We start from the raw sequence: 25,875 nt of genomic DNA, 5'->3' as shown, positions 1-25,875 counted from the left end.
CATTCATTTTCCTTAAAATTCTTCTCCAACCCAACTTCTTAAATCAATGTGAATATGACATGCCTTAAATTTTGTTAGACATTGTCGAGTCCAAATTTGTGCACCCCTTGTATACCGCGGTGCACGTTCCGGCCGCTCTCATTGGCCCAAATATTCAAAATTGGTTTCCGGTTTTCACTTCTTTTCTTTCGTTTTCAAAAATATTCTTTAAAATAGGAGAAATTAAAGAAATTTTTAGATCTTATTTATAGTGCCTGTTTTATTTTTTTTCTATTTCATTACTTCCCACGAAGAAGAAAACCAGTTGGATGCATACTAACTAATCCAACAAATTAAACTTTACCTCGCAAGAAGCACGCGGACTTACCAGACAGTATTTTTCTACACATCACGAGGTCCAAAAACCAAAAGGAGAAAAAGATGAAGTTCTTAAAAAAGAAAAGCCTATACGAGCAAGATAACTGACGAACTTAAGCCTTACCTTCACCAAGAGCACCTTGATCAGTGTCCATCTGATCCTCGCCCTCGGCAGTGCCAAGAGCAACTTGCTCGGGCTCAACAGGCGGAGGCTGAATCACAACATTGGCAGCAACAACTCTTTGACGCTCACGAAGGACGGCAGCCCAGCACGGATTTGTCATCATAACTTTGTACTCAGCATGAAGGTTACTCAGTTTGTGATTCTTATCAGCACGTTCATCCTCCAGCTCTTCCTCATGGTTTCTCACCAACTCATTAATCTCTTCATCAAGACTTTGCCTTGCTTCCTTCACTTCTTCCAACTGTTTCTCCAGCTCTGCATTACGCTTGCGAGCCTCTACAAGAGAAATAAAAGGAGACAGTCAATATAACAAAAACAACTCATAAAAGCGTGAAGTGAATAAAATCAAAAGCCTCTAATAGGAAACCTTCATGTTCAATTAGAACGGAAGCTACGGTCTGTTCCACTTGGGACTTTTGATTATCTAAAACACTAATCCGTGCTTCAACAGGAGTTATGGCAGCATCACCAGTCGGGCACGATAACATGTATCTATCGCGCTCCTTCTCAAGTTGGATAAAATCTCGCTTGAGACGAAGTAACTCTTTTCTATCGTCCTCTGCCTGCACTAACAGAGGCATATAATCGGATTTCCACTCAATCAGCCCATCCTTTTGAGTTCGGAGAATATTGATCTCATCCGAGCGAGCTACAACCACTGGCTTGGCTTTATCTAACATCACACGAAGCTCAATAATGTGATCCCGATGCACATCCACATCTTTCTGAAGTTGCACATTCTCATGTTTCAGGGAATCGATCTTGCACTGGCGAGAGCTCACATCGAGCCTTAAGTTGCAAAGTTCCCTAGCATGCCTATGACCAGTATTATCTATCGCCTCCTCCAAATGTTTGATGGTGGATACCAATAGGGGGACTAATTCATAACTCTAGAACCTATTACGGAGTTGAGAAACAAACAACAAAAAACAAACTTAGAGAAAGTAGAAGCTAAATACCTTCCAACTCTTTCTTATCTTGGCGAAAGGACAAGGCCTCCTGCTTAGCCATCTCCACGGCGAAACGTAAATTCTGGATCTCGTGCTCTGCAGCTCTGGCTCGCTTCCTAGCAACACGAGTCTCGGACAGCATACCAACTCTAAGACTATTGCTCTAGTAAACCAGACAACATCACCAGTTAGAAAAACTTCAACTGGGTCAATAATAAGTCATATACTATTACAAGTATAGCCAAGTTTTGATACATACCGCCTGCACAAGCTGCTGATGAGGGACTTCGACAAAGAAGTTAAGATGCGAGCTTGCACATCCTCACTTAGCCGAGCATACTGATCCGATCATAGCATCTTCATCTCCTCGGATCCTCCACCAAAAACAGGGGAGAGGAACTAGAAGGACCCGCTGGAGCAGAAGGAAAGCCGCCAGCAAAAGTACTTGGCTCGCCAGTGCCAACACCACCACCACTCGGAATCACAAGAACAATATCATCAACACCACCACCAACCCAAACCCCTACACCGGGAACAACACTCTTATCAGCGAGATTACTCGCCTGGGGCATCCTCACATCCGATAAGGTAGCAGTGCCATCGGGATTGGTAGGATCATCTAACAAGGCTTGGTCAAGATCATCAAAGAATGCATCACCAAGATCCACCATCTTATTCTCACCAAACAATGCATCAATATCTACCTCAAGAGCATGTTCTGCAACCTCCACAGGAGCATTAGATGGCCCGGAACCATCAGCAACCCTCCTCCTCTGCCAACACATTCAAGCAGCATCAAACGCTAAGGAATAAAACAGGGGCAAGGTGTATATACGTTAAATAGTAAGACAATATTTTATACCTTAGCATCCTCAATAGCTCGAGCAGTTTGTGATGAACGCCTGCGAGGAGGGATCTATTTAAGCACCCATGGCTTATAAGGAAACAAATGATTATGCATCTAGGGAATCCCAGGAAGAACATCGCCAGTCTCATTCCAACCATAGATTTAAGGCCCCACAATGCGAAGTGGAGCTAAAAATCACTTGGGATCATGAGTCTTACGAAGTGTAAGTTGGCTGGCATTGGGAGGATCTAAATCAAACATAAGAGGAGGACCTCGGAGAGGCTTCCCAGATCTAGAAATCCCAAATCCAAACCCCTCAAAGGTATCAGACTGTTGACACCAATAGTTCTCCACGAAGGTCGCAGGCGTATACAACTCCTTCTGCTCCGGGATGAACTCGTTCAACTCGTGCTCAATAACCTTGCATTGGCTTCGCCAAGAACATTCTCGCGTGATTCTATAAAAATTACCATTGGGGTGGAATATAGCTCGCTGAGGATTAAGCATAGTAAGTACCTCGTACTGTAAAGAATCTAGTGGACAGTACAGAGGAAGGCGAATCCCAGAATCAAGTTGGCTTGCTGCCACGATGATCTCGTTGGGACCACAAGGGTTATCTTCAAAAAGTTTCTTGGTCAAAACGCCGTCCTGACCCTCCGGAGTGGAAAAACTGACTTGAAACCTCTGAAGACGATGTATAGTCTTCATTAACTCCAAGAAAGCGGCATCAGACATGCCGGAAGAATGACTAGTGCTCGGAGTTCTCATCGGGTTTTTATCAGGACTGTAAAAAGTGGACAGAAGAAGAGAGTTAGTATTTATACCAGCAAAGAACTGGTGAAAATATCAAGAAGAAGACGGAAACGACGATGGTGATCCCCAAAGAAACTCCACAGTTGAAAATTAATGGCAAGAACCATTGACGATCAACATAAGAACCACATAGTTCACAAAAACGGCGCAAACCACCGGCAAAAACAAAAAACAAAAAGTAAATCAAAAAAGAAGGACCATACCGTCTTAGAGGTCGATAGGAGAACTTCTCCCAGACATAATGAACTTCTTTATAGGAGACAAGAAGTTAAGAAGGAATAGAAAAAGACAGAGGAGAGAAAGAATGAAAAAGTTCTGAACACTGAAAACAGATAATAAAGACATCATTCTCTTCTCCCAAAAGATTTTATAAGTAACCAATGGACATCCAACCGGCGCCTCAAGTCCAACAAGTAAAAGCGCACTAAAAGTGCAGACGTGGCGAAAATTACGGACGTGGCGATAAAGATGGGACGATTATGAAGTTTTCTTCCTATAATGCCCTTCGCAAGTTGCAAAGAAAAGGAGCAAAATGTGAGGGTAAATTACCCGATGGCTACGTGTCAACATCTCAAGGGATGGTTTCATGATAAGGTGATGAGGTAGAAGCACCGAATCATACTCTAACGGGTGATTTCGTCTGAATCGAGACACCTTCTACAAACGATACATGGATTACACGTGTGAGGAGTGGTCTAATCAACTCAGACGGTCAAGTCTAAAAAGAAGGACTGCATTTAATAAGAGATCAGAAGAGGTGTGGACGAATCTACATCGTACTAGTAGGCTCGTGCCATCCATACTATAACCCAATGATGATGCAGCACGAAATTCCCCCAAGGGAGAGCAGCACAATGACGAACAGGGAGAGATGACTCGGAAGGGGAACCAAGTAGGTCATCACGAGGGATAGCATAAAGCTCGTTCTAAGTGGTGAGAAAATGTACGATAGCTCCACCATCTCGGAGAGACCAGGCCTTTACGAGTCTAATTTGTCTATAAATACCAGTCCATGTAGAAGGAAATTGACATGTTATGTAATCTTAGATGGTCTTTCTATAGAGAATTCCTGAGAGAGATCTAGATAAAGAGAGAGTGAGAATTCTAAGTGATACTTGTAGCTCTTTCAAAGGTAAGACCTTATAATCAATAAAGAACACGTATTCTTTCCCGTGGACGTAGGTCTTCATGTCCGAACCACGTTATATGCTTGAGTTAATCTTTACTTTTCATGTTCTTTATATCTTGTTTATCTTAGAATCTTGAATGTTAAAATAGTTTATAACCTTTAGATTCATTTGGATGTAGGCATCAGAAAAGATGCAACTACATCCACCACCAATATGATGAAATCCATTCACAAAATGACTTTATTTTTCTTAATCACACAATTTTGATAACTTATTAAGCAAAAAAGAAAATTACTAAAGCCCAAATCTAACACGAACCCTATATATAAAATCAACATCAAATTTTTAGAAACTGTAATATAATACACTGAATAGATTACAAACATGAGACGGGACAACACTAAATTCAAACAGGACTTGATGGTATCGATCCATTTGGCATGGACTTTGTGTTATCTGTAGAAAAAGGGTGTTGATCTCCTGGACCTGCGCGGCGTGTGAATGCTTGATTCAGTGTATCGCTACTCTCCAGAGATGACATATCCGTTTGCTGCAGAGTAAGATCGCCGCTTAAGTACTGCACGACTCGTCTCATACTTGGTCTGCACTCGGGATCAGTATGGGTACAAAGCAACCCAAGTCCTAGAGCCAATTCCATCTGTTCGACCACGAACTCACTTCCTAAATTTGGATCAGCTGTCTCAAGAATTATGCCTTTCCTCCAATTTGTCAGAGCCAAGTCGACAAGATAAATTAAACCTTCACCTGTTAAAGCTGTTTTAAGTTCTACTGGTCTCTTCCCTGTAGCAACTTCAAGCAAGAAAACCCCGAATGCATAAACATCGGTGCTAGTTGACGCCATTCCGCTTTTAGTCATCTCTGGTGCGAGATAACCTGGTGTGCCGACTACTCTAGAAGTTGGAGCATCACAGGTTCCATGATCAAATAACATTGCAAGACCAAAATCGCCTAATCTTGGGTTCATCTCCTCATCCAATAAAACATTACTTGACTTGATATCTCTATGAATCACAACTTTTTCCCATTCTTCGTGTAGATAAACCAGTCCAGAGGCTATACCTTTGATGATCTGAAACCTTTGACTCCAATCCAGCATTGTTTTCACCGAGCCATCTGTTGAGCGACGTCGAAAAATGAAATTGTCTAAGCTTCCATTGGGCATGTAGTCATAGACCAACAGTAGCTCTCCTTTACGTCTGCAATAACCATACAGTTGTACTAAATTTCGATGTCGAAGTTTGCCAATACTAACAATCTCTGCAATGAATTGCTGCATTCCTCGTGTTGAATCGTGAGAGACTTTCTTGATAGCGACTTGACTTTTAGTGGAGGGTAATACACCTTTGTAGACCTTACCAAATGCACCATTTCCTATAACCTCTTTTTCCCTAAACCCATTTGTAGCCCTATAAAGATCTCTATATGCAAATCTATGCGTTCCGTAAATGTCTTCCCAATCCTCTATCAGTTCTTCGTACTTCTTCTTCCATATGTAGATAATGCTGGCAGCAGCAAATATGGTCAGAACAACAATTGGGATGAGCACTGACAAAGCAATTGTCTCCTGTTTCTTAAAAGTCCTAGGATGGTCAGGAAGACTTGGTACATGAAGCTCTTGAGCTATTCCATTGACCTTAAAACTCCATCCATGTATGTAATGAAATGCTTTCACAGTTTGAGTAGACGAAGAGAATCCAACATACATAGTATCTAAAAGAATATGCGAAAGATCTTTTGACAAGGACAACAATGGAATATCTGGTTTAGGTAAATGAATTGGAGCTATTGTGACATTAAGTTGCTTATTTATCACCCCATCATAATCTATCCAAACTTGCATAGGTTCGCCACCCGAAAGACTCAAATTCTTATACCCACCATTCATATCCGTATAGTACCTAGCAAATTCGGCCTTGACAGATTTTAATCCATTGATATCAATACCAATATGGTTATTATCAGCATCATATTCAACATTTCTATTAGTATCTAGCTCCACTGCAATAATATGATTTTTTGGGTTCCCATTGTTTGTATCATTAAAAATGCCCAAGTATTGATTTGCCAAACCTCCTGGTAACCCTCTTGTGGGTGCAATAACAAAAGCCATCCCTTGCCCACTTATTTTACTCTCAGGCACTATTGCAAAAATGAAAGTAGTCGAAAACGAAAGAGGAGTACTGATGTTGTTACCTTTAGATTTCAATTGAACTGGATTGGAGTAAAAAGCATGACCAACTCCATATTTGGTTTTAGAATGAGTCAGCCTCAACAGACCTTTAGGTGTAATATCAGCCATCCCATCAAGTACCAAATTTTCAGCATCTTTGAACCCATTGTAGATGAAATCAACATCTTGTAATGCTGCTGCAGAATTCAAGACCAGATGCAGCAGAATTAACAACGAAATCCTGCACTTGCAGCAGAAGAAGAACATAGCTGCTAATCACCAGCCCAATCTTGGTAGTAGAACAGCAACTGCAGCAGTAGTAGTTTTTGGATTGGATTGGATTGCAAAGATTGAAACTGAAGGAGCAGAGTTGAACATTGAAATGATATAAAAATATTGGAGAGGAAGATAGATGCTGGAAGATTCTTTTTGGAAAGATATATTAAACCGGAAAGATTAATCAGGAAATTAGGAGGAAATTATTTCAGATGATGTTACTATAACGTGTGCGGCATTAAAGTATGATCATCCTGTCATTGTGTTGTCTATGAGGTGTAAAATTCCCAAAAATGATATATGCTTGCACGTCTGACTGAGTGTATTGGTTGTCTTTTAAGGGAACAACCAATGCGCTTCTAGCGGCACAGCCGCAGCATCTACGCGAGACTTGTTCATTGGGAGCAGGGCAGCAGGGTTGACATAACGACATGTTCACTGGAAGCAAATTTTTTGATTGATTAAACAAAAATAAAACAGGAAGAGTCAGAGAGAGAGTGTCATAAAAATATTTTTTATTTTTTTATTTGTTCTTATCCAATGTTGAAAAATGAAAACTATGCAAAGAATCTCAACAATAATAAAATTTGTTGCCACTCCCAGGCCTCCCAAATTAACATCTACAGATGAATCCAGCCTAAATGAATGACCTGGTTGTGGCTTCCACCCTTATCCCCCTAATAATTGGGATTTCACCAGCTGCGGCCATTAAAACTTCCTCAAAGCATCTCGGATTTAAGAAATTAAAGACATTTCCCAATCAGCTTGGAACGATTTCACTGAAATCACAAAAACCATAACAGACAAGGCACTATACATCCATAACAGACCACCAAAGAAAGCATTTTGGTAATTTGCTTCTCGTACCCACCCATATCCTATAAGCTGTTTTTCTGTGACAAACTGTCAAAATTCCCCATAGCAATCAAATTCACCAACTTTCCTGCTGTGCTACTGGCCATCAACTGTTGCTGCAGGTTGGGTCATTCTTCTTTCAGCCTTAGCATCCAATCAGGATTCCTCCTGCCAATTCATCATGGAGGTACGGTTATATATACACATATATATCCTCGTAATAAAAATTCCTATGAGAATGAAGATATTCCTGCATATGGGTTACGCAGTCTCTCCTTCAAAATTGAGGATTGGGTAATTATGTATCTATGTGTGACCTTAAGAAAACAAGGTCAACAGAACAACACTTGATCAATCAAGGGTGTTGGGTGTGCTACAACAACAACAAAAACAGAAACTGTTTTTTCAGATGTAGTTTTGTAGTACTGGTTTCATGTGTGTGTATATATAAACAAATTTTTGTTTCATATGGTTGACTTCGCAGACTCACGTCAAAACCAAAAATGACAGATCTACCAGAATGCATATAAGGCCTAGAATGGTTAGAGAATGATCCAGCCTACATACAGTCACTAGCAATTCATACAAAATATAGAACATACATACAGCAAACCAATGATCATAGTCACGTTACATTTTCCTTAAACAGTTATACTAATTATTCTTCTTCTTGATTGTTACCTCAGTTTCTTAGTACTGATAGGAGAAGACTTTAGCTAGGGTCTTCCATTATAGGTTCAAAAGCTGATGATGGCTGTTAGTCACATTGCTTTGATCATCAATTTCTGTCTCTGAAGATAACTTGAGGGGGTTTAGATGTTTTAAATCAATATTATCAATTTTGTAGAGGATAATAAAGTTTTTAAGGCAGTAGATTATTTTCCTTCATATAAGATACAAATATTTTTGAATGGCTAACTGATGAACATCAAATGTAAAACGAGAAGCTAAGAGCGGCTCCCGGTTAAAGTTCATACGCAGTGAATCCTAGTCTCAAAAATACGTTCAACAAAAGCTCTTTCCAAGTTAAGATAATTTAAATGAGCTTCAACATAGAGCAAGTATTCCTAGTATCTTCAACATCCAAAAACAAGTTTGGAATTAAACATGAAAAGTGCAAAATATCTCCAGGATACAGAATGCTGTGAATGGACACAGAATCACAGAATTCCCTCAAAACACAGAAAATAACACGTTTCTCATTTTCAAGTTTTGGGAACTAACAAAACGGGTTTGAATGAGGATTTTGTTTTTCGAATTTGGAAAATCAAACCATAATTTGAAGTTTTGAACCAGAGTTACAAACTGAACTCCTGCACCAATAGTTCTAATGAAAGTTGGTACCCAGACAAAGTTCATTTTCTATCTGTCTACTGTTGTTTGTTGGTACTAGAAAGGTCTTTTAACTGACATATGCTATGCTGAAGGGATGTCCTTATAATCTAGCATATATGTAATGGAGAACACAAGTTCATCTTCAGGTATATCCCCTAAAACTTGATACAAACTAGTGTAGCTAATCTTAAGCTAAGGAAAAAGGTTTTGATTCAGATACCTAGAATGACAAAAATGAGAAATAATAACAAGTGGATAAAAATGAGAAAAAATAATTAAGGCAGAAACATAAAAGTACTAAAGTGTGACAGATACAACACAATAATGAGAACATATATATATATTAAAAGGCGAAATTGTGAGTTTGCAGAAATGAACAATATATACTTACAGGGTCAAGAATATTGGGTCATCTCCATATCCAGAAGTATGAGAGAAATGCTGCAGTTACTTTAGCCATATGCATTTAACTGGAAGACCTTTTCGTGTCCTTAGTGCACCAATGAGCTTCCTAGCTGTGTTTGGCAGAATACTAGAACCATCTCTAAACACTTTGATTTCTTCTTCTGTCTAAGGGACAAAGAAAGAATCTTCCGGAAGCTCTTCCCAATGACCAAGTACAAGTAATGCACTTAAGCTCCAGATTTTTCTAGAAGCTCCCGTGCAAAACCTGAACTTTCAGTAACCGGCAGATATGCATGCACTGTGGACAAAGAAGACCCTTGTTGCATCCCATCCTTCAAAACTCGGGCACATCTCTTAGATAGAACAGCATACATGGAGACTCAAATGTCCAGTTGGGGTGTTCAATTCACAATAAGTACACATGGCTTCCACAAGACAAGGTTTCTTATGAAGTACGGCCATTCTACATGCTTCCTTCACTGCAGTCATTATCTGTCCAGTGAAGACGCCATAGTGATCTGCTAATTGAGTATAATTGAGTAGAAACATGCACATCAGATCACTGGATATATTAATCTCCACTGTAATAACATTAGCTTCAATAATAAAGGCCAACCCCCACATAGTTTCATCACATAATGGTCCAGCTCCAGTAGCAAGCTGAAACCCAGATAAAACACTGCTCATGAGAGTCTCTGCTTCCATAAAAAGGGAACTGCTTGTTTCTACAGATTTTTCAAAAGCCACATTTCATCACTAGTCTTCTCATCGACAAACTCTGATCTCTGAGATGCAAGAAGAGGAAAATCTTGAATTAGAACTGAATGATCATCAATTTCTTCTTTGGCTTCTGGAGACGAGAAGAATATTAGGACAAACACTCCTAGGTCCAAGAGCCCAGATTCTCCACAGCAACTGAAGCCACACATTTCTACATTTATCAGCATTATCCTTGTTGAGTTTTTTTCACTCGCAGCATGATCCTGCACAACATCCATCTTCTGTTGTTTAAGTGCTTCGAGTACACTATCATGTAATACTGAAGTTCTCCAAGTGTTGCAAACAGTTTGTTGTTTCTTTACCCGGGTTCTCGCTTCTAGAATTTCTCCAAGTAGATCGGAACTTTCCTCAAGCAACTTTGTACCCCCACCCGAACAACACATCGACCATTGGGAGTTGTTTTCTCCACATAAACTAAGCTACCAGTCAAGACTTTCAGATTATCCAGGAAATTGGATCCATCCCCTTCAGTGGTCACCGAATAGAAGCAAGGGGTTTTGAGACATTCAGATTAACCCTTGCAAACCTCTCTTTCAAATCCTGTATGCATCCCTCCTGCAGCTACAAGCACATGTTCTCCTGTGCCAGAAACACTAACCTCTACAAATGAAGTCTGCGCTGTTCAGAAGCTGCAAACCCCTTTGTAGATCCCTCGGAATAGTCGGTCCAACAGCAACTGTTAGAGTAGGGGCAGCTTGGAAAACCATATTTGAAAAGGGCCAACAGTTTCTAGTCAAAGAAAGAGTTGCGCTCTTTAAGATTTGATGACCAAGGCCTCATATGGCAACAACATTCCCTAATGAGGACCCCTAACCTTTACATATACCTCCGGGTGTGCGTATAATTAGCTTCTCCTCGAAACTACATACACATTACAAGACACACGGTTATCAGAAAAGACATACATGCAATAATTTTGTCACACAAATTCAGAATCTCTAGAGCCGAGAATTAACTAATAGTAACCCACATCAATTTAGCGAGTAACTAACATGTTTTAGCAAAGATCATGACTACCAACATATAGAATAAGCTAATTCAAGCAATTTAGAAATCAATCAAGAGCAAAATGAACCTATTGGTCCCATGCAAGATCAAATAACTGCAAAGAAGAATCACCCTACATTGAAATTGGAATCTGTAATGCTGATTGAAGATCCTCCTTGGTGATCCCCAATTCCTCACCACATTTCACAATTCTTCGATTGATTCAGAATCAATTAATAGAAAAATGAACCTATTGGTCTGATGCAAGATCAAATAACTGCAAAGAAGAATCACCTTACAGTGAAATTGGAATCTGTAATGCTGATTGAAGATGATCCCCAATTCCTCTCTACGTTTCACAATTCTTCAATTGATTCAGCTGCCTGCTTTGGTAGATGATTGATGCTGTTGTTCTGCGATGATACGGGTAACTTCTTTGGATCTTTCCATCCAGTTTCTAATACTTCCAAAATAACTTTAATTTTGCCCAGCAATTTCTAATTTCTGCACTGTCCAAGTTCCAAAAACAACCCAAAAATGATGGTCGAAAGCTTAAAACAATGGACTCATGGAAACCAGTTATGAAAATTTGAAAACTGTAAGCAAAATCACATACTGATCGAATGAAAACCAGTTAAGAAAACCCCAATTCCCAGCCCGCTCATACCCAAACTAACTTAAATTTACCAGCTTTTCTTCTTATTCTTCTTATTACAACACCAGCTTCTTCTTCTTCTTGTTTCTTCATCTTCTTCTTCGTTTGCTTAATCTACAGATCGTCTCTCAAATCTTTTTGATTTCACAGTGTAGAGAACTAACGAGGCTGCTGCTGACCTAAAATGGTTTTGTGGGTTTTGAGATGGGAAATTGAGATTTGGTTTTTACTGTCCCACACTTTTGATAAGGGCAGCTCTAATACAAAGGTTTGTATCGGCGGAACCACTTGCTGGTCCTAGTTTAATTGGGGGTCATGGAATTTTGTTTGCCCCCCAAAATTTTCAGGGGTGTAAATATTGCAATATGAATATACTATTTTACCCTTCACTAATTGAAAATCAGTTTCACTAATTAACTATCCTAATTAAGGCCCCTAATCTATATACCCTAATTAAATCAAAGAGAAAATCAGTTTCTGTTTTATCTTCATCTTCCTCTCCTCCCTTTCTCTTCTCCACCTCCACCATTAACGACTCCACCTCCACCGAGGAAAATTCTTCGAACCGATTCATCGCGTAATCGTCGATGATAAAACTTTAATCGACGATTAACTTCTTCTACAAATATGACTAAAACAAAGCAAACCGCTCGCAAAGCACTTCAAATTCCTAACCTTGTAGATACGGTGAATGCAAAGGTGTACGTGCGAAGAGCTCCTGAAGCAAGCAAATCGAAACCCAAAAAGGGAATGGATCCAATTAGAGGGTACGTGAACTTAAACCCACCTCTTATTCGATGTTTCGGTTGTTTTTTGATTGTGTAATCGAGATTGGTAACTGAAAAATAGAAGTTACAGAGTTAGAGTCGTTAGCATCGAAGAAATAATACCCTAACGACTCTTACATTGCATGCTTTTTCTATGAAAAATCGTTAACCTGTTAGTGTAAATATGACGACCCTTGTTCCTTGGAAGTTTACTAAGACGCTCGTCTTCCTCCTTGGAACGTTGATTACCCTTTGCAGGTTTGATCTATTGGATTTGATTCTTGCAATTATTAAAAAGATTCTTTTGGATGTGCCACGTACAAAGAAAATGTTGAGCAAGGGGAAAAACTTGACGAACGACACTCATGACTGCATAATCCCTATCCGTAAATATAACCTGCGGTGTCTCTTCGCCACGGTAAATCAACCTAACTTGTTCCAAAGCCCAAACATAGTCTTCTATTTCTTCCTTTTCCATAAAGCACCATGCCACGGTGAATGATTGCTTATCCGAAGTATGACTAGTCACGTTCAACAAGGGCATGTTATACTTGTTGGTTTTATAGGTGCAATCTATGAACAAGACCTGGTAAAAGCACTGTGCCAAATCCATCATCCTAGGATGGGCAAGAAAAATATGAGTCACTTTGTCGCCCAGACCAACCCTTGTTTGCATGGCATAGTTATGTTTTTCTGCCAACCACTCTGATTTTTGCATAATTAATCTACCATCACATTCAGTTCTCTTGATCGTTGCTTTGGCAGCGTAGATTGTGGAAAGAATAGACAAGTTTGACTTATCTTCCACCTTTATTGCATTTAGAATCTTAAGGGGCCTACATCGCTTCATCTGCCGAACCTTTTCCATTTGATGTAGTTTCAATCGGGCATATGCTGGGTGCCCTAAAAGAGTACTAGGTGGAGGATGGTTGTGACGACCATCCGGAATAACATACATCCACCATACTAGAGTCTCGGGATGCCTTTTGAAAACAATCCTGAAGGGGCATTTTATCTTCTTCGACGAAGTTTTGTAGACCCTCGTCGTCTTCTTCACATACTTGTAGTTCTTCCATTTGTGACTTTCTTCCTTATCCCCCGCTCTCTCACATACCATCTTCATTTGCTTACAATCAACGTGTTTGCTTTGAACAATTACGCACATATTCTCTTTTGCCTTGGAAATAATCCATTCCTTGACCTCAGCCTTTGTTTTCCACGTCTACATTAAACAAATAACATGTTCATTATAAAAAACTAATTAAACAATTTCTGTATGGATATACATTGACTCAAACAATAAAAACGTACCAAATCGGTCATATATGCTTGGGAGGTATCCGGGCCGACAGTGCCGAGGGGTTCAGGTTGAGAGCTCACCCGTACAACCAACTACAAAAAAAGAACAACAAAATCAGTATAGGGTCGTCACTCTGTAAGATGTTAATATGACGACCCAGACAGTCGTCAGCATATACAGGTGAACGACTCTTTAAGTCGTCACCCAGATTTTCTGTAGACCAACGACCCTTTTCTCGATGTATGACGACTCTTTTTTATAAAGTGACGACTCTACATTGATAGATATAACCAACTCTGCCCAGTTTTCACCTTGAATCGTCACTTTGTATACATATAAAATAACGACTCTACGAGTCGTTCTCTGGTACATGTGAAGAGTCGTTTGGTTTTAATCTTTACGGATTAACGATTCATGTTAGTGGTTGCATTTGTTTTTGAATTTAACTCAACCAAATGTGGTTGAGGCAGTTTGGTCGCTCCATTCTATATATAGAGGCCCATATCTCACTTATTCCATATCAAAACCCTAATTATCAACATCCTCTTCTCCTTTTCATTTAATTACCATTTAAGAGCAGAAAAAGAGAAACATCATGACTCCATTCACTAATGAAGAGAATTGTGCCATTACAAGAGCTTGGAAAACAGTCACTAACCACTTTGAAAGTCTAGACAAAGACATTTATGAAACATCGAATGCTTGGTGGAACCGCGTATTCATCGTTTTTGTGGCTTTGGACGGAAATTGCAACTTAAGATCTTTGAAACAAGTCAAGGAACGCTTCCAGAAGATATAATTCGAGTGTGATGTTTTGAAAAGAGAACTTAAGGATGTTAGGGAAGCCTTTCCGGATATGTTGAGTGTTGTAAGAGTTAGTATTTGAACAAGAGGTAAAACTTATAAAAATCTTTGATCGATACTAACTAAGTATATTTGCATTTTCAGTTGGGGAATGCGTATCGCTATTATGAGGAGCTTCGTGGGGAAAAGTTTGAGATCCACGATTGCTACTTTATCTTGGAAGGCACTAGATATAACAACCCATATATGATTAAGTGTATAAGTGCACCTTTATTATCTATTGTATTTCATTTCCTTCAATGCAACGCTATGCGAGATGTATGCCTTTTACGATTCAATGAAATGGTTCTATGAAATCAAAAATTATGAGAATCTAGTGCAAGGGTCGTTGTTTTATATAACTAATCAAACTAACGACTCTAAAAGAAATAGTAATTGATAGCTAGAATCGTCATTTCATATGACTACATGTATGACGACCCTAAGTGTTACTTTTTATAGAGAGTTTTGGTTTTAGAGTCGTTAATGTGTAAACAAAACAACAAAACGACTCTAAGTGACCTAGTTAAAAAGGGTCGTCAACGTTTAGCACACTATCCTAACGATTTTTCATAACCTGGAAAAGTTGCAGGTTTGAGTCGTTATTTGTAGTGTCAATATACTGGCGTCCTTAGAGAGTCGTTTGGGTATACAACCCCCGACTATGACGACCCTTTCTCTGAGTTGTTCCATAGTGTGGATGATTCGACTACTTGGAGCACTATTCCGACAATTTGAAGAGTATAGGAAGTTTACCTGATTGTTTTGTCCTTGGGGTTCCTCATTATGAGTGTTGGTTCCTTCATCTTGAGCAACGGGATCTTCATTCCAACCATTGTTCATGCCTTCCTCTGTCAACATCTCCTCATCAAACATCCAATCCATATCATTAGTCGAGACAATCTTACCATCAACACAATCATTGTTGTTATTTGAAGCTTCACCAATCTTATTCCCTCCACTTGAATCACCCATTTGTAAAAACCCTAGGTTTTCCTCTCAAAACTCCTCCTCTTTTCTCAACACATAAAACACATAAAAACACATTTTCCATAATTTTTTTCCTAAAATCAGATTTTAATCTAAATACACTTACCACACTAATCAAACTAATTAATTCCTAATACTAATCAGATTTCCATATAAGGGCAGTTTTGCCATTTAGAAAATATTTTTTTAAAGGGTGACCCAAATTAGGATTGGGTGACCTTTTTTGTCCCGTAGTGCATGGCCCCTAATTGGAAGTTATGGCCCCCAATTAAGCTAGGTTGCTGGTGTGCCGTGACATGTAAGTGTATTTTTCATTTCCGAGTGATGATCATTTTATTCGCATTTAAAGTTTCAAGTATCAACTCAATGGATTGTTTTTCACTTCCTAGTTTTTTTTTTAGATAAAATGAACTTAAATTACACTAAGCAAAGAGAGTTGCAGCATTATGATTACAAAGTATATCTAACCATATACTCCCTCTGTTACTTTTTAATATGCTGGTTTGGTTTTTAGAGAAAAATTAAGGAAATGAAGAGAACCAATCATTGAAAGTGGTCCTCATGACACTTGTCAATAAAAAAAAGTGAAGTGAAATGATCCCCATGACACTTGTCAGCAAAAGAAGTAAAGTGAGATGGTCCACATGACACTTGTCATAAAAAGAAGTTAAGAAAACAGTGGTCCCACAAAACCAAAGTAACATTTGACTTTCCCAATTAGGAAACCAGCCTATATTTTTGAAGCTTTCATTAATAGAAACCAGCCTATTAAAAAGTAACGGAGGGAGTAGCTTTTCTCTGGTTATCCCAGTTTCTAGAGTCAACTAGAATATTAGTAAACTTGTTAAGATAACTAATTTATTCGTTATATTGTTTAAATATCTCCTTTTATTAAATTAGTTATATTGTTATAATCCCTTCTAATATAATAAAAGGAAGAATTGGGAAAATAGTTCTTATAAACCAAAGCATTCATCAAGATAGATTTACATCTCCGGATCAGAGCAAAGTGATTCTTCTTCATTCCACTTATGACATTCATATTATCATTGAGAAATACTAGTTTGCGATGTCTATAACTTTGGACCCATCTTGTTGCTTCTCTATGACCTCTTGATTCAGCTTCATCTGAGCTAGAACACCAGCATGTCCCTCTTGCAAATTCACAGACTTGTCTAGCATTATTCATCATAACAATGCCATAAGCGTATCTCTTCGTACTTTTTTGGAAAGAAGCATCGAAAAATATATAAGCAGCATTTCCATAAGAATCCGACGACCCAAATTTACACCATGAATGCTGGCAGTCACAAGTAGTAACTTGTTTCTTATTTTTCTAGTTGTTGTCTTGCTTATTTACCAGCTGGGGAAGCTTTTTCTGCAAAACAGTAATTAACTCTTTAGGATTAGGAGCAATTTCATCAAAGACGACCCTACATATGACCCTACATTTGTATTTCCAAATGTGCAAAACAATATGAGCATAAGCATCTCTATTATCCTTATCATTTAACCATTGCAAACAGCATTCTATGAAACTCAAATTCTCGGCATCATAGAAATTAAAAGATAAAGACAGACCTCTCCAAATAGCTTCAGAGAAAACGCATCTAGTAAAAATATGATCAACATTTTCACTCACCAGGATATTACATAAAGGACATTGAATTTCAATAGGTATAAATCTACCTAATCTTTTCCTAACATGCAAACAATCTCTAACAGCTTTCCGTAGAAAAACTTGGAATCTAGGCATCACACAGAGATTTCCATATCGAAAACCACTCAACTTTGTTACTCCTATGATATCTATTACAAAGAAAATTGTAAGAAAATTTAACCGATGCTGAACCATCTTGAGTACCTAACCATTTTATGTGATCTTTTTCATCTATACTGTTAAATGGCTCAACTAACTTGATTTCTGGAATAGTGTTATCATCAAACAGATTATGAACAAGGTCAATATTCCATTTACCATGAAGAGTAATTACATCTGAGACTTTTGGGAGTAGGGAAAAAAATCTATCTTTTGGTTTCGGACAATCCCCATTTGGAAGCCATCTATCATTCCAGAGATCTATATTCTCTCACCATTTCCTATATCTCAACCATGATTTTCTTTAATAATATAAATACCCTTACAAATACTAGTCTACACCCAAGATAACCGATTTTTTCTTATAGTTTAAAGGGTCGCAATTAGGGAAATATTTATATTTCAGAATTATACACCATAATTTATCTGGATTTTCAGTAAGTCTCCAAGCAAGCGAGAAGAGCTAAATTGAATTTATGAGGGTTTTTAATACCCAGGCCTCCGCTAGCTTTACTGGTACAAACCGTATCCCAAGACATAAGCTTAATACCTTTGTTACTTTTTTTCTTTTGCCACCAAAATTCTCTTTGTAACGTGGTGAGCCTGTCTAGAGTTTTCTTAGGAAGCGAAAAGCACATCATTTGGTACATAGGCATAACACTAGTGACATAACAAATGAGAGTGGTTCTCCCATCCTAAGAAAGTAACTTAGCCTTCTAATCTTGCACTCTGCTATACACCTTATCCAACATATATATTCTAGCAATTGAAACTCTTAGTTCTATTAAAGAAATGTGGGTACCAAGATAAGTGTCAATCTTTGTTATTTCATTAACCTTTAGGGTTCTAGCTAGAAGTCTACAAATCTACCTTTTTACCAAAGTAGATGACCGACTTTTGATCATTTATACCAGAAAAATCACTGAATTTTTGAAGAACATCAATCAAATTACTAGCTTGTACTATACTGGCAGAAGTAAAGACAAAAGAATCATCAGCGAAAAATAGGTGAGAAGCAGAGGGACTATTTCTATTTACTTTCACTCCGGATATTTTGCATGTCGTTTCAGCATGCATAAGAAGTTTAGAAAGAGATTACATACAAATAATGAAAATATAAGGTGACAAAGGGTCACCTTGTCTAATTCCCCTAGTCGGGAAGAAAGATTCACCTGGAGTACCATTAACTAAGACCGCATATGACACGGAGGAAATACAAGCATAAATAAGACTACATAAATCATCAGAAAAGCCAAAATATTTAAATATATCAATTATAAAATCCCACTATAATCTATCAAAAGTCTTAGACAAGTCGAGTTTTAGGGACATATATCAATTTTCTTTTACTGGTTTTCATAGTATGCAAAGTTTCATGAGCAACTATATTGTTATCAGTTATCTGTCGTTTAGGAAAAAAGCTAACTGATTCTGAGAAATAAGATTATCTAACAAAGGCTGCAAGTAATGTTTCAACTCCTTATCAAAGTGGGTGATCAACATCGCTATGAAATCCTCATACTCTATCATCCCCTATGACATTTCCATCACTTCAACTTGCTTGTGATGCAGTCATGGATCTTGATTTTTTTTCTTTTTTGATGATCCCTTCTCTGCCTCACGGTGGACGCCAAAAGAAGTTGTAGCAAAACAAATTCCACAAAAATCCTCAAGATTTGAATATGTATATGAAATTGTAGTTGTTGGATGACTCAATGGTTTTCCTCGTGATATGTTCTAGGTAGGTGTGTGTGTGTGTGGGGGGGGGGGGGGGGAGTTGTACCTGCAAAGGCACTCTGATGCCTCAATGAGTAAGCGCTCTAAGCAGGTTCGTATGGAGAGAAAATGATTAGAAATATATACCTTTCTGGTTGAAATTCCACCTCTGTTTATAAGTTTTGGAGGAATTGTATCCAGTTCAATATTTGTCCGGATATATTTTGACCATGTATCTGGACCAAATGCTCTGTAGGTTCAGCCTGGTACAAAACCTCCAGAATTTGAAATATGTGGTTTCATCCCCCCCCCCCCCCCCCCCCCCGGTGTTGCAACTTCCAATTTTGAATATGTACCTGGTCTTGTTAGTAACTAATTCTCCCTCTTTTTAGGAATCTCTGACCTCCAGGCTTGATTATGTATCTGGTGTTTTGTTGTAGAAGGGAAATTGCTGATTGGGCTAGCTGTAATCATCCTTCCATATATTTTTTCCCAAGGGCCTGGTTAGAACTATTTCGCTAGGGCTCTTGAGCCCATATACAAACTATATGGTACAAACACTCTAGAATTAGAAAATAATTCTCCCTAAAGGCAACAATTAAGTTTCAAAGAGTATATGACTCTCATCCTTGCATAAGTGTTCTAAAAACCAAGTTTGACTTCCTTCTCCCCTGACCCTATCTCTTCTAATTTATACTTGCACCGAGAACATATTCGGCACATTCAAAGATATAATATAAATGATGTTTCAATATTATACGAGACATCCACAATACATCACTTCGTCACCGAGTCATGGGCAACAACGCGACCCTATAAAATAAATATCTGAAAAATGAAAAATGAAAAAAACGGTTCAGTACAAAACCGCCCCCAAATATACGGATTAGAGCACCCCGATTCGACTAGGAATAGATTACTCCAAAGTTAATTTTAAAATGTGTAAAGACGCTTCTATCCTTCGCACGCTTTTAATAAAGCACACGTGCAATGAAAAAGAATCAGTTTTGTAACTGACACAATGAACGTGGCTGCGACACGTTGGCTTGAATAAAAAAATGATTAAAAACTGCGGCGTAACGGAGAAAACATTAAATCCAACATTTTTCTTTTTCAGACTAAAATCAGAAGAAAAAAATCAAAAAACTTGAGAAGAAATTTTGTAGAAAAACCTTAGAAAAATCTTCAAACTATTGAAAACATTTAATCAAAACCCTAAAATCTTACTAATCAAAACACCTAGATGAATGCAGTATCAGTAACATCATGGTGATATGAAAAAAACCAGTTTCAAAGACAAACGTACCACCAACAACGGAATATTCAACATCAACTGAAGAAGAAAATTCATCAGTTGCGGTAGAAGAAATTCAAAAATCAACATCACCAAGAACGAGATCAAAGTTAGCATTAAAATATTCAACATCAATTTCATCCCCAACTCCATCAGTTGCAGTAGAAGAAATTCGAAAATCAACATCAATTTCAGTACCAAGGACTAGATCGAAGAGAGCATTGCAAGATTCAACATCAATTTCAGTACCAGAAACTTCAAAAACATCACCACCTAAGAAAAAATAAAAGACTTCAAATCCTTCAAAGCCTTTAAAAACTTCAAAGCCTTCAACATCTGTTAAAAAAAAAAAAGGTAACAATTCAAGTCCAGTTTTATCTGTTTTTGAGCAATTTTTTTGAGATTTCTTGTATATGTGTACAGATTTGTACACCGCCATGTTGTTGCAGTCCATTTCATGTTCTGTCTGTTTTTGTGCAATTCTTGTGAGATTTCTTGTATATGTGTACATACTAGTACACCACCATGTTGTTGCAGTTCATTTCAAGTTATGTCTGTTTTATAGCAATTTTTGTGAGATTTCTTGTATATGTGTACAGATCTGTACACCGCCATGTTGTTGCAGTCCATTTCATGTTCTGTCTGTTTTTGAGAAATTCTTGTGAGATTTCTTGTATATGTGTTCATACTAGTACACCACCATGTTATTGCAGTCCATTTCATGTTCTGTCTGTTTTTTAGCAATTTTTGTGGGAATTGTTGCTAGTGTGTTCATACCAGTACACCGCCATGCTGTTGCAGTGCTTCATGTCCTGTTATGTCTGTTTTTGAGAAATTTTTGTGGGAATTGTTGGTGGTGTGTAAATACTAGCAATTTTTGTGGGAATTGTGAGTGGTTTTATGGTTAATGGCATGTTATATGTGATTCATGGCATGTTATATGTGTTATGGAGTTGTTTCATTTCAGTTGTGTGTACAGATTTGTACACAAGGATTCTATTGCAGTGATTCATGGCATGTTGTGTGTGTTTTAAAAATGTTTCTGTAGGAGTGTACATATTTTTACACCATCATGGTGTTATAGTGATGTATGGTGTGTTGTATGGGAATTATTGTTGCTCTTGTTATATTTCTGAGTAGTGTACTAGTTTGCACACCAGCATTTTTGTATGAGTATTATGTGTTGTGCTTCTCTTTTCTTATTCTCGTTTGTCTATTTTCGTAGATACGAACAAACCTTATAGATCAGGTTTTCATGCAATCAATGATTTTGTGAACAAGAACCTTGAGAAGGATGGAAAAGTAAGGAAAAAGGATCCTGAAAAAGTCTGGTTCACTGACTTTCAGTTAGAGAAGCAAAAGGAGTTCCCTTTTTGGAATATGTTAGACGTCTTTGTTCACAAGAAAGCTGAAAAGAAAGAGGAGAAAAACTCAGAAAAGAAAAAGGAGAACAAGAGAGATGTGTGGTTCAAGAATCCATAATCAATCTTGAAGGTTGTGAACCAGTTCCGCCATGATAATTCAGGGGGAAATGTTTTCGTTTTCGATACTGTCGAGGAGAAAAAGTTTGTGGAGGTAGAAAGTATGCCAGAAGATTTGTTTTTAATTTTTGGATTACATATGGTGGCATCAGAACCTGTGAAAGGAGAATGTACCAAAACTAGAGCTGAGACGAGATATGGTTCATTGATAACCCGAATGAAACTGAAGGATCCAACTAAGTTGGGGAAACTAGATGTGGAGAATGAAATCTTGAATATAATGAAGTTAAAACCAAAGTGAGATAGAGAGATTGAAAGAAATGTTGAGGACTTGGTAGTGTTGTTTGGGATGTACCTGTGCATCACTGTTTTTTTTTACCACAACAAATTGAAGCGCGTTTACCAAGAGCCAATTTGTTCACTACTTTGAATCATTGAATAGAATAAAAAATACCAACTGGCCAGTTCATATATACATAAATATCTAATGGATGACATTAGGAACATATCGACTCACCACTTAGAGTTAATGGTTGTATGGTATACCTGTTGGTGATTTTACATGTGTACATTGTTTTACACCAGTTTTACGTTGTACCAATTTACATGCTTTGGTTCATTGTATTTGTTGGGTCCTAACATTTAAAACTCTTTACTTGTTTGTTAATGCAATACTGGTTTCCTGAACAGAACAACAGCATGACGCCAAGCAATGAACAAGGTTTCCCAAGTTTCTAAGGTGGGTAATAAGTGACATCAGTATAACTCGATAACTTTCTTATGATAGTGATTTCTTCCTACATGTGTACATCAATATTCACCTTGATAAGGTGTACAAAATGGTGACAAAAATTTGAATTTTGTCATGTGTACAACAATATACACCTGTAAAACAGGTGTAAAAAGATGTACACATGTGATCCATATTGATACTTTGGCATGTTTTCAAATGCAACCAGGAAGCGTAAAAGCTTGTAGTGATGAACAACAACAGATTATGGATGAGTACATAAGGAATAAGAAAGAAAATAATACAGATGCACTGAAAGGAAAGTTGTAAAAAGCACTACAACTAAGAGATGAAGTATTGGAAGAGCTTTCTGACTTGCAGTTTAAACATGAAAAGCTTGTTAGCTTCATTGAAGAAAAAAAAAATTCATGCAGCTGATCTGAGTAATGTGCAAAATGATAAGGATATTGTTGATTTAGTTGTTGACACCTTGCAAGAAATCATTTCATTTAAAAAAGCATTAAAAAGTGAGGATTAACGTGATGATGATGAGCAGGAGGAGGAAAGTGAGAAAGGTGAGAAAAGTGGAAAAGGTGGTGATGTGGATGACAATGATGATGATGATGAGGAGGAGGAGGAGGAGGAAGGTGAGAAAGGTAAGAAAGGTGGTGATCTACATGATGATAGAGATGATGATGATGAGGAGAAGGAGGATGAGGAGGAGGAGGGTGGCAAAGGTGGTGATCTACATGATGATGAAAATGGCAAAGTGTGTAACAAAGGTGGTGAAGAGGAGGATAGAACTGAATCCCAACAGAATGAAGTTCCATCTGAAACTCCTAAAAAGCTGAGGTATAACACCACTTTTATTAAAATATGGCAGTCATTTCTTTTTATATACTTTATGTGTGTACATAGTTGTACACAAGTGTGCTAAAACTCATACCTTTTCTCAAAACCTACATCTTTTAGCTCTCCTTCATCAAAGACCAATGAGGGAAATGATGAAAAGGATACGGAGGATGGAAGTGAACATGACAAATGAGTTGAGTTTGAAACTGCTAACAAGCCGAGGTATGATGATCTAAAATCACATTTCTTTTCATTTTTTTGTAACTGTAGATACTTGTACACCACTGATAAAAATCAAATAAAATTGTATTTCTCAACAGGCCCCTGTCAAAGTCAAATGAAGAAGAGGATGGCAAGGATGGACCAAGCCTAAGAGTTGAGTCTGAAACTGCTAACAAGCAGAGGTATAAAGAAAATAATCTCAGCTCGCATTTCATTTCATTTTCTGTATATGTGTATCAAGATGTAAACCTTAGTGATTTCTTGTGTGTGTGTGTGTACAATTTTGTACAAACTAAAAAATTTGCATTTTTTTCAGCACTTCTCTGCCAAAGACAAATGAATATCAACAAGACCAGATGGACCTTGATAACCATGATGTGAGGAATACCACTCAAACTGCTGAAATTGATGAAGCTACGGTAATCACAGTTCAAGCTATATCTCAGTTGTATCCTAAAGGCATGTTGTCGGTTGAAGAAGATGTTCTTTTACTCACACAAGGAGAAGAGACAGAGAAGGAGACTTATACATAAATTGAGGACCTTCTGGATAACTTGTATGAATTTGTATTCGTAAATCTTGAAAAAGGTTGTTACAGAACGACACGATCTGAAGTGAAGGAAAAGATGGCAACCCTGATCCGACACGATTGTCCAAGATTTTCATTGTTGAGCCAAGAAGATATAAAAGAAGAGTCGTCGCAAAAATCATTATCCAATGAAGATGTGCGAGGAATAATCGTTGCTGAAGCAGTGCAGTTCATCCAACAAAATCATACTGAATTTTTTAGCAGCCAAGAGGTAGAATAAGAGAAGAAGACACCAGTGAGGACAAGAGCAGGGAGGATGAAGGAAGCAGAGATGTTGAAGACATGATATGTGAAATAATGAGTCCTACTGCAGGTGTAAGTTTCTCAAAAACAAATCAAAAATGTCATATATACATACTTTAATGATGTGTACATACTAGTACACCTGATCGACATGGCATGTTCTATGTGTTTGTAGATTTCCTTAGGAGTGGACATGGATATACACCAGTATGATATATTATTGACACATTCTTTGTTAAGTGTTTGCATGGATGCTTGATTGTTAGATTTACTTAGGTGTGTACATAGTTGTACACCTGTATCATACATCATGGATACATCTATATCATACATATGTTTGATATGTAGTAGTGTACATGCTTGTTAGTTTTCTGGTGTACCTAATTCATTTTATTTTCCAACAAATTATTTATTGCAGTATTATGTGAAGAACAATATCATCAGCGAGGTACAAAATCTTGTGGTTGATTTCATGCGGGACATGCCTGGCAATCTGGAAGTTCTTGTAATACTCGTCAATCACTCTACATTACAAATAGCAGTAGGAGTTCACTGGTCTCTTTTGAAGTTTGATTTTGAAGATGAATAGTGGAAGTGGTACAACTCGTTGCACTCAAATGAGGACTATAAATATTATGCACAACAAATGGAAAATGTGGTGCAATTGGAACTCAACAAGAAGAGAGCGTTAAAGGGTGATGCACCTATAGAACCGCATGAAATAAACATCATGAAATGCGCTACTTAAGAAATCAATCCATACTGCCTCCTATACACTTGTTACTTTATGAAACGAAGTGTGAAGAAGACAAAGAGTATCGAAAGAGATCAGCAGAGGGCCGAAGAAATTTTTCAGGAAATGAGAGCAAAATTGGTAGCCAAGATGCTAAAAAAAGTCAGAGTGTATGAAAAGGTGTGGGATATGGCAAAGGATGAACCGCACAAGGAGCGACGCCTGAGTATGGAAATGAAACCATTGAAGAGGAAAAAGAGTTTTTAAGCTTCATCATACAAGATCACTTTCGGAACTGCTTCTAAACATTTTCTATCTTTCAGATAACTTTTCAAATTTCAGTTTTTATCACTTTGTTTATGACTTATCACTACTATAAAGACCTTGAATTAATATTTTTATTAGTTTCAGTGTTGATGTTATTGATGTTACAAGTTTATGACTTATCACTACCATTCAAGTGTATATTACATGTTTTGAAATATTAAGGTGTACTTGATTGTGCACAGTTACTGACAGAGCATAAAATGT

The 25,875-nt window shown here is 37.8% G+C and overlaps 2 protein-coding genes and 1 long non-coding RNA gene across 3 annotated transcripts; 1 reads left to right on the top strand and 2 right to left on the bottom strand.

Annotated features, from left to right (window-relative positions):
* Positions 1-4,589: 4,589 nt before the first annotated feature.
* Positions 4,590-6,858, bottom strand: LOC113278254 (L-type lectin-domain containing receptor kinase IV.2-like). The gene has a single exon (XM_026527149.1). It carries the CDS (start codon positions 6,737-6,739, stop codon positions 4,688-4,690), a length of 2,052 nt encoding a protein of 683 aa, XP_026382934.1. The 5' UTR covers positions 6,740-6,858; the 3' UTR covers positions 4,590-4,687.
* Positions 6,859-7,246: 388 nt separating this feature from the next.
* On the bottom strand, positions 7,247-11,945 carry LOC113283835. Its single transcript, XR_003327649.1, has 3 exons — positions 11,405-11,945; positions 9,330-10,984; positions 7,247-7,771 (listed from the first exon to the last, which is right to left on the bottom strand). It is a non-coding gene; the product is annotated as an uncharacterized LOC113283835 (long non-coding RNA).
* Positions 11,946-23,093: 11,148 nt separating this feature from the next.
* LOC113280225 (cilia- and flagella-associated protein 251-like) lies at positions 23,094-25,200 on the top strand. Its single transcript, XM_026528875.1, has 6 exons — positions 23,094-23,174; positions 23,262-23,557; positions 23,878-23,961; positions 24,096-24,198; positions 24,570-24,683; positions 25,030-25,200. The coding sequence occupies exons 1-6, from the start codon at positions 23,094-23,096 to the stop codon at positions 25,198-25,200; spliced, it is 849 nt and encodes a 282-aa protein (XP_026384660.1).
* Positions 25,201-25,875: the final 675 nt, after the last annotated feature.

Source organism: Papaver somniferum, chromosome 5 (genome assembly GCF_003573695.1).
Source record: "Papaver somniferum cultivar HN1 chromosome 5, ASM357369v1, whole genome shotgun sequence".
In the NCBI taxonomy this organism is placed as follows: Eukaryota; Viridiplantae; Streptophyta; class Magnoliopsida; order Ranunculales; family Papaveraceae; genus Papaver; species Papaver somniferum.
Note: the sequence above shows the minus strand (reverse complement) of the source record. Positions and strands in the feature narration are given on the sequence as shown.